The sequence below is a fragment of the Lycium barbarum genome, chromosome 8 (assembly GCF_019175385.1).
Source record: "Lycium barbarum isolate Lr01 chromosome 8, ASM1917538v2, whole genome shotgun sequence".
Lineage (NCBI taxonomy): Eukaryota > Viridiplantae > Streptophyta > Magnoliopsida > Solanales > Solanaceae > Lycium > Lycium barbarum.
The window spans coordinates 129,406,106-129,415,214 of record NC_083344.1 but is presented as its reverse complement, the minus strand read 5'-3'; the positions used below and the strand labels follow the sequence as shown (position 1 = coordinate 129,415,214).

General features: G+C 33.2%; 2 protein-coding genes across 2 annotated transcripts; both read left to right on the top strand.

The window, feature by feature from the left end:
- Window positions 1–787: 787 nt before the first annotated feature.
- Window positions 788–5,811, top strand: LOC132607392 (zinc finger A20 and AN1 domain-containing stress-associated protein 8-like). Its single transcript, XM_060321338.1, has 2 exons — window positions 788–945; window positions 4,976–5,811. The coding sequence occupies exon 2, from the start codon at window positions 4,978–4,980 to the stop codon at window positions 5,470–5,472; it is 495 nt and encodes a 164-aa protein (XP_060177321.1). The 5' UTR covers window positions 788–945; window positions 4,976–4,977; the 3' UTR covers window positions 5,473–5,811.
- A 378-nt stretch (window positions 5,812–6,189) lies between these two features.
- Window positions 6,190–8,733, top strand: LOC132608341 (2-oxoglutarate-dependent dioxygenase DAO-like). The gene is made up of 3 exons (XM_060322375.1): window positions 6,190–6,515; window positions 7,367–7,688; window positions 8,488–8,733. The coding sequence occupies exons 1-3, from the start codon at window positions 6,190–6,192 to the stop codon at window positions 8,731–8,733; spliced, it is 894 nt and encodes a 297-aa protein (XP_060178358.1).
- The last annotated feature ends 376 nt before the right edge of the window (window positions 8,734–9,109 follow it).

Genomic DNA, 9,109 nt, shown 5'->3' with positions numbered 1-9,109 from the left:
GCACTTTTACTTATTCGCTATTTCAAAACAAATTATTATTTTTACTTGTCACTTTTATCATATTAAAATAAAATAATTTGTTTTCCTATTTTATCTATAGTATTAAATACTCACTTTAAATATTTTTAAATCTAATAAAAATATGCACCAATTAATATGAGTATATTGGTAAATTATACATTTTATTTATTATTTCTTAAGAAGTGTTTATAATAAAAAATGAAAAGGTAAAAGTGAACTGAGGGAATAATAATTATTCGGGAAAAAATATTAGCACTTGATATTTACACAAAGTGAATAGATTCATAATATATATTTGTACGTAATGTTTTAGAATTTAATCATAACTATTTAATAATATTTTCCCCTCATCAAATAACATAACTTTATAAATCTACACACCGAGTGTTTACCTACTTTAACATAACAGAATTTTAATTTATGTGAGTGTATTTTATTAAAGGGAAAGGGTGTAAATATAACCTTCAATTTTGTAATTTAGATCAAATATACCTCTTATTAAAAAAAATGGTGCATATATACCTTTGTCATTATACAAATAGTACAAATATACCCCTGATCTAAGGGTTATTTGCACCTTTTTCCTTTATTAAATATTTCGTTACACAAATAGTGCAAATATTTACACTTTTGCCCTTTATAAATACAAAAGCTAAAAAAAAAATTAAAATTAATACTTTGAAACACCTACTAATATTTGTGTAGCTAAATTTTTAAATATACCGTAAACTACAAGGAAATATTAAGAGTAAAATAAAAAGGTTTCTATATTTAGAAAGAGTTTGTCTTTTTCTGAAACGGCCTAAAAAAGTAAAGGAGTATCATTTTAACATTCTTTTCTTAGGAGCTCCTCCCTAATCATCTTAAAAATTTGTCGTCCTCTCTTATTCTTCATCTCTCAATTTCTCCAATTCTTCGATTGAGGTACGCCATTCGTATATTTATGATTAATAAATTCCTGGGGTTGTATTATTATTTTTTTTTTGGTTAATTGTTTTCTTCTGTTGGGGATTCAGTAAAAAAAATAAAATATGGGTTCAATTTTGTTTACTTGAAGATCGAGGAGAACTTTCGATTTGATTGAACCGTTAAGAGGGTTTTATAGATTAAAGGGGTTTTGTCTTGTCATCGTGGTCTATACTTAAGCATGTTTATTTGCATCTACAAGTTCAAAAATAGGTTCTTTTTTTTTTTGGTAGTTGTTCAATATATTGGTACTTTTTTAGACTTTGGACTAGTATGGTGTTTGTGGTTTTGCATGTTATGGTTATATATATATATATATATATAAAATTGAGGAGGAGTTAATTGGTTTAAACTTTAAAGGTTTGAGTTTTGGCACATTTCAGTGCAAAGACAACTACTTTTATGCTGTGATATTGATATTGAGTTCTGTTCTTCTGTGCTGAGGATTTTTTTTTTTAAACCATGGTGTTCGGGCTGTGTGCACGCCGACTAATTTCACGGGCAGAGGCGGATCCAGTATTTAAACTCTATGGGTTCAAATTTAAGATTCTTAGTGTAAACCCGTCGTATTTTAAAAGTTATGGGTTCATGTCTACTATTTATTGCCGTTTTAATAAATTTTTATACATAAATTTATGCTCCGCGTCCAAAGCTGGGGCTTCCATCCCACCTAGCATGCTAGATCCGCCACTGTCCACGGGTACTTGCCCCTTCCACTAGCACAGTTACGGGGTAACTCTATATATCAAGGCTTTTGATGGATGTAAGAAATCAGAGAAAAGGACATAAATGGTCCCTTAACTATGAGAGTAGGTTCAAAATAGTCCCTTAAATATGCACTTAACGGTTTTGATCCTTTAAGTTTGCCACAAGTTAACAAAAATGGTCCCTCAACTATGAGGGTTGGTTAAAAATAGTCCCTTAAGTATGCACTTAACAGTTTTGGTCCTTTAAGTTCGCCAAATGTTAACACGTTTAGTCTTCGACAAAATATTCATCGAACTCTGTTTGTTAGATTTGACGAGAACTATGAAAAAGTTAGCGAGAACTCACATTTGGGTGTACGCATTACTAAAGAAAAGGCCAAATACCTCAGGATAAAACCGACGGACATCAGTCGGTTATAGGAAAAAACAGAGGAAAAACCTACAGACTTGATAATGTCAGAAAATAGTGTCTCGGAACAAAAAGACCGACGGACTCTGTCGATTAAAACCGACGGACTCCATCGGCTAAGTAAAATACACTAGACTCATTTTTACTGAAAACCCGAAAAAAAATTCTTCCATCATAGTGATTCTTTAAAAAAAAAAAAAATAGTTTCTGCGCATTTTCATTGAAAATAACCGACGGACGTTCGTTGGTTTTCGTAAAAAATAATAAAAGCTAAAAAAAATTAAAAAATAGTGTCCCTCAATTTTATCCATCGGTTCCCGCCCATCGTTTTTTTCGCTTGTTTTTAGTAGTGATAATTTTTGTAGTTTCTGCTATTTCTAATTTATTTCTAAGGTCTGGTGTATTTTACTTAGCTGATAGACTACCTCGGTTTTAATCGACAGAGTCCGTCGGTCTTTGTGTTCCGAGACACTATTTTCTGACATTATCAAGTCTGTAGGTTTTTCCTCTGTTTTTTCCTATAACCGACTGATGCCCGTCGATTTTATCCTGAGGTATTTGGCCTTTTCTTTAGTAATGTGTACACCCAAATGTGAGTTCTCGCTAATTTTTCATAGTTCTCGTCAAATCTAACAAACAGAGTTCGATGAATATTTTATCGGAGACTAAAAGTGTTAACATTTGGCGAACTTAAAAGACCAAAACTGTTAAGTGCATACTTAAGGGACTATTTTTAACCAACCCTCATAGTTGAGGGACCATTTTTGTTAACATATGGCAAACTTAAAGGACCAAAACCGTTAAGTGCATAGTTAAAGGACTATTTTGAACCTACTCTCATAGTTAAGGGACCATTTATGTCCTTTTCTCTAAGAAATCACCTAGTGTTTTTGGTCCTGTAGGATTTGAACCATGATGAGGTCTGGTTTTATAAGTTTGTTGTTTTGCTTTATGTTAAGCATTTAATAATATACTGGGTATGAACTGCAAGACTTCAATATTTAAGTTTAACTATAGGGTGTCTTCGGTACGAAGGAAAATGTTTTACCGGAAAATAAGTGGGTTTCTTACTTATTGTTTTGTGTTTGGTACGCAAGCAAAAATATAATCCTAAAATTAAGTATTTGTATATAATCTAGACAAAATACTATGGGATGTGGGGATGGGGTAGGGGTAGGTGTGTGGGGTTGGGGGCTATGGGAGGTGGGGGTGAAGATGAGTGTGTTGGAGGGTGGGGAAAACACAATCAATGTGGAATGCCACTTGTGGAACTTTTCTTTTTCATACTTCCACTAGGGAAGTCATTTTACTCATTTTTAAGGAACTTGTTTTCCTAGAGAAAATATTTTTTAATAATTTTGATCAACTGAACATAGAAAATTGGAAATACATCTTCATCCATTACCGAACACACCTTCTTTTTTTCTTTTTTCTTTTTTATAAATATTTTTATTACATAGGGGGGTAGGGAAGGGGATTACAATGTGGGATTCGAACCCTCACCAACAAGATGAAAGTTCAGGTAACCAACCAACTGAGCTACTAGATCCCTACTACCAAACACACCCTTAATCTTTATAAGAAGTCATTTTGTACTTCTATGAGATTTAGATGACAGATATAGCTTATGATATGATCTATTCATGGAAAACATCCTTGAACTCTGTTGTGCAAATTTGGTTACACGGTATACCTCTCTCTCTTATCTTCATCATTCTGCTGAATTACATCAGCTAAGTTTTACGTTTTTCATAAGTACTAGTTCTTGTTCGATGAATTGGTTTTTCGGGTTCTTTGAATTTGTAATATTTCGTGATCTTACGGGTAATCTCACATTCACCAGGCTGAGAAGTAGTAAGCAACTAAACAAATTAAAGTTCAAGTTGAACTATAGTTACCTAGGAATAGTTAAGACATTTTTGTGTTCGTCTCTTACAGGGAAACCATTTTTAGAATACATGCCAAACAGAGTAGATAACAACAGCTAGAAAGTGGTCAGATAGTTGAACTGGTATGTAAAGAAATATAAGATCAAATTGCCTCATGCCTGTCCAGAATATGTGATTGTAACTGCTTATCAAGAAAACTCGTGTAGCAAAAAGAAAATGTTATTGCATGATAATCACCTGTCGTAATGGGCAACAGTGAGGTGGCATCCTAGCAAGTCTATTTGTAAAATATGTTTTTCTCTCGTCTCTCATAAAGGGGTAATGAGCTGAGCAAGCTGGAGTCGAGCCTAGAGGGTCTCATTTTAGCGTTTCTCTAGTATGAATTGACCGTAGTACCTTCTTTGAACTTCGGTTATGAATCTCTTAACTCACATGCAAGTTCAAAGTAGCTTTTACCCAGTTTCCAGAAAAAAAATCTTACAGGGTACTCAAATTTTGGTATATACTAAACTGTGATAACAGTTGTGTCCAAATCTATTGCAAATGTCTAGATAAAGACTGGTTAAAGGCAATTTGAAGTTTCTCAGCTAACATGTCTCGCATGTTTTGAGTTATGCATGAGCATGTTTTGAGTTATGCATGGGAAAGATATCTGGTAAGTGATTGCTATTTAACATCTGTTATGGTTTCCGCTAAAGGTGTTTCTTTTAAGCTTGTTTTTTAATATCTTCTTGTGAGGATGGAGAAGAGAGAGCTGCCATTTTTTTCCACTAGTCGCCTCCATGTCATATTTTATCATTTGAGTTGGTGAATTGAATCTTCCATAGTGTTAACAGCATGCCTGAAAAGCTCTCATTTTGGCAATTTAATTCAAGTTATGATTAATTGTTTAAGCTGTTAAGTATGCCAAATTGTCCCAGTACCGAAAATTTAGCAAGTATGTACTTAATGAACTTGTGTGGGAATTGGCTTATTAACTGCAGATATGGAGTCATCTAAAGAGACAGGTTGCCGAGCTCCAGAAGGCCCCATCCTTTGCATCAACAACTGTGGTTTTTTCGGTAGTGCAGCCACCATGAATATGTGTTCCAAGTGTCACAAGGAAATGATACTTAAGCAGGAACACGCAAAATTTGCAGCTGCATCCATCGAAAACATCGTAAATGGAAGCTCAAACAGTGTTGAAAAAGAAGCTGTAGAAGCCATCTCAGCGGAATTAAAGGTTGTGTCTGCAGAAGCATCTTCAGATATAACCTCAGAGATTTCAGACGTGAAGCCAAAAGAGGGTCCGAATAAGTGCACAGCTTGTCGTAAGCGTGTGGGTTTAACAGGTTTCAATTGCAAGTGTGGAAATCTTTTCTGTGCAGTTCATCGTTATTCAGACAAACACAACTGCCCGTTTGATTATAGGAACGCTGGTCAGAATGCAATAGCAAAAGCAAATCCTGTCGTCGTAGCAGAGAAGCTTAATAAGATATAAGAAGCATGATGCTTTTACTTCAAAATCTGTCTATCTTCCGATAAGTTGGTCTCGACTTACAGGGCCTCCTATGAATATGCATGGATCGTACAAGGCTATGAAAATTGGTTTGGGGGCGGGGGGGGTGAGGTTCTTTTCAAGTGCTAGAGCCTAGATTATTTCTGCTGTGTAAGTTGTTATTTATCTGGTTTGGTGGACATTTTCATGGAATTTGTAATTTGTCCTTGTTCTTTCCCATTTCTCTGCTCCATGTCTAATATAATGTGCATAATGACTATCCCTTTAAAACAAGCACGATCACATTTGGAGAGGCCATTATTGAAGATTGTAGAGTGTAAATATTTGTTAAATTTCAACAAAGCTTCTATTAAACATATCTGGAGAGAAGCTAACCAAAATGCCGACTTTCTAGCAAACGAAGGGCACAAGCAGTTGCTTTCGAAAGATTGTAAGCTTACCTTTTTAGTCTTTAGTCTCATCTGATGTATACAATATTTTTGTTCTGGCCAAGAGTAACAAACTGCTAAAAGCTTCAAAACAAAAGCTTTTGATACTTCTAGTCAGGCCGGCATAGCTAGCTGTGAGATTTACTGTAGACTAAAATATCAAACCACTATGTGTGTGTGTGTATATATATATATTGCAAGAGAATCAGCAAGTATTATAGAAACGAGAACTAATTAGAGTAGATATTTGAAAGGAAAAAAAAAAAAAACTATGGCTAAGAGCTTGCCAATCATAGACATGCAAGATAGCATAATTAGTGATGAAATAGTGAAATCACTTGGACGTTGGGGCTGTTTCAGGCTTGTTAATCATGGAGTTCCACCACAACTCTTGTCGGAAATAATGGCCGTCGGCCGGTCATTGATGGAACTTCCGGTGGAAATGAAGGGGCTAAATGTTCACAGAGACAAAAGCTTCGGCTATATTCCGGTTAATATGACTAGTGCCATGTTTGAGTCCTTAGGAGTTTATGATGCCACTTTACCTGAGGATGTTGATCATTTTTGTGCTCAATTGAATCTATTCCCACATCAAAGGTAAATTCGTAATACTCCCTCCGTCTGAAATTATTTATCGTGTTTTGCTTTTCATGATTCAAACTATATGTCAATTTTGGTCAATAATTTTAAAATTTATTTTCATCATATTGACATAAGAAGAATTAATTGTAACTTATAGTACGTTTCATATAGTTTTTAAATAATTAAATTTTAATTTTGAAATATTGAGTTGATCTAATTCATTTTTACTTTAAAAACTAGTCGAATTATTTTCTAAAAAAGAAAAAATAACGCTTATTTTGGGACGAAGGGAATAATAAACTTAGCAGCTTGCCTTCCATAATATCAGCAATTTGGATTCTAATTAATCTGGTCTCATGTCTTATTGAGTATAACATAAAAAGATAAGCCATATTAGCCCGTTTGAATCATTTTAGAATCTGCTTGTTTATAAAATTAGTTTTTGAAAAAGTACACTTGAAAAGTATCATGTTTGACTAATTAATGCGAAAAGAAGAACTTTTGCCGTCAAAATTATAGCAATAATTTTACTTGATCAATGTTTGAAAAAGTGCTTACGGGAAAAGCTGTTTTTTTCAGCTTATACAAAAACGTTTTTGTTACTATTTTAAAATGCTTATTTTTTCTCTCTAAAATAAGTATTTTTTAAAAATAAGCATTTTTGACTTCCTAGAAACTTTGACCAATCAAACTATAGACTCATTTAGATTTGCATCGTATAGGATCTGTTTAAGGAGAAAACGCTTCTTTCCGAGAGTAATTTTTTTTTTTCAGATTCAAACCCGAGATCTTTATCAAATAAAATAATTGAGGCTCAGTACTTAGTAACATGTGGAATGATGATTAACATTTGAGTTTTGTTGCAGGGAGGTGATGGTAAAGTATTCCGAAGCAATTTATGATCTAACAAAAAAACTTGGGAGTGAGCTCATGGAAGGTTTTGGTTTAGAAAGTGGAGATTTGTTTAAGGATTGGCCTTGCTTAATGAGATTCAATAAATACAACAATAATTCTGCAACAGTGGGATTAACAGGAGCTACAACACATTCTGATAAAGGATTTTTCACAATATTATTGGATGATGAATTAGTTAATGGCCTTGAAATGCTTGATGACCAAACTGGGGAATTTATTCCTGCTAATCCAATCCCAGGTTCATTTTTTGTTAATGCTGGAGATATTGCTAAGGTCAGCCAATTTATGTTTACTTGTTATTTATTCATCATGGTTAGGTCCTAAAATAAGGTCAGAAAAATAAATTAATTATAATTTAATGATAAGAATATATGTAAAAGCATATGTCATGCATTATTTGATTGGTGTAAACGCCGGGTTGGGAAAGTTTTTACGTATATATTGGCATACCATTGTTTAAAGTTGTCTAAAGTTTCACATTGATTATTATGCAATTAAAATATATACTTAAGTGAAATTCACGGAAAAAATGAATTTTTATATAAGATTGTTGGTGCAATTGGATATATTATTAGATTAGATATATTAGAGTAGATGTTATTTTGCGCTATTATATGCTACTACTATTAATTATCCAGTTAACCCGAAAAAAAAAGTAAATAAAGTCATGGGTTCAGGTCTTACCACCGTCTAACAACAAATAAAAATATCTAAATAACCCTTAAGAGGGAGAATCTTGGATTCGAATATTGAGAATGGAAAATCACTTAGTAAGGAGTGCTTCCCCTCTTTAATGTGCTCTACGCAGCCGAAATTTAAACTAATCTAACAAATGAATTTTGAATACTAGGTGGTTATATTAAAAGAAAATATTTAGATGCCTTGGCCCAATAATTAAGTTCACATGTGAAAGAGCTTATTTTTTCAACAATTGGTACAAGATATTTTTCACATTATATTTCTTTAGTCTTTCATTTTTTTACCTTTAGTTTCATTTCCTACTTATTTTTTTATATTTTTATGATTCTAGCAACCCTTTTTGATATATGCATTTTTAAATATGATGTGCTAGGCATGGAGCAATGGAAGAATTTGCAATGTGAGGCATAGAGTACAATGCAATGAACCAAGAGTGCGATACTCCATTACATTCTTTATTTTGAGTCCAAGAAATGAAAAAGTGGAGACACCTTCTAAACTAGTGGATTCTCAACATCCTCCTCTCTATGTTCCTTTTCATTTTGAAGAATATTGTGCCCTTCGAACTTCAACCAAATCCATAAAGGGTGAAGTTCTTGACTTGTTTCGTAAAAAATAGTTAATTTCTTTATTTGTAGTTTTGAAATCGTGATGATTTGTATGGTTTGAGTAATCCGATAAAACATTTATGTTGAATATAGTTTGAAGTCATACCGGCCTATCATGACCAGTATGTCAGAGTTCTAATATGTTTTTTTCTCTTCTTATTTTTTTTGTACCTTTAACATTGAATAATCCAACATGATAGCTACGCTGAATATAACATGAAGTCATATCGGTCTGTCATGACTTGTAATGCCACAGTTTATAGGTTTCTCTCATTGTCATCACTTCCACTCAACTTAAGGTTATTTTAGTTCTATTTTAAACTTAAAAATATCATTTACACACATATATCAAAACGGATAGCAACACAAAAAAGTCAAAAGAAAAGC

Excerpts from the sequence above, each read along its gene's own strand:
- LOC132607392 (XM_060321338.1), top strand. The coding sequence starts at position 4,978 with ATGGAGTCATCTAAAGAGACAGGTTGCCGAGCTCCAGAAGGCCCCATC.
- LOC132608341 (XM_060322375.1), top strand. The coding sequence starts at position 6,190 with ATGGCTAAGAGCTTGCCAATCATAGACATGCAAGATAGCATAATTAGT. Across the intron at positions 6,516-7,366 it reads AATCTATTCCCACATCAAAG|GGAGGTGATGGTAAAGTATT; the intron begins GTAAATTCGTAA and ends GTTTTGTTGCAG. Across the intron at positions 7,689-8,487 it reads ATGCTGGAGATATTGCTAAG|GCATGGAGCAATGGAAGAAT; the intron begins GTCAGCCAATTT and ends ATGATGTGCTAG.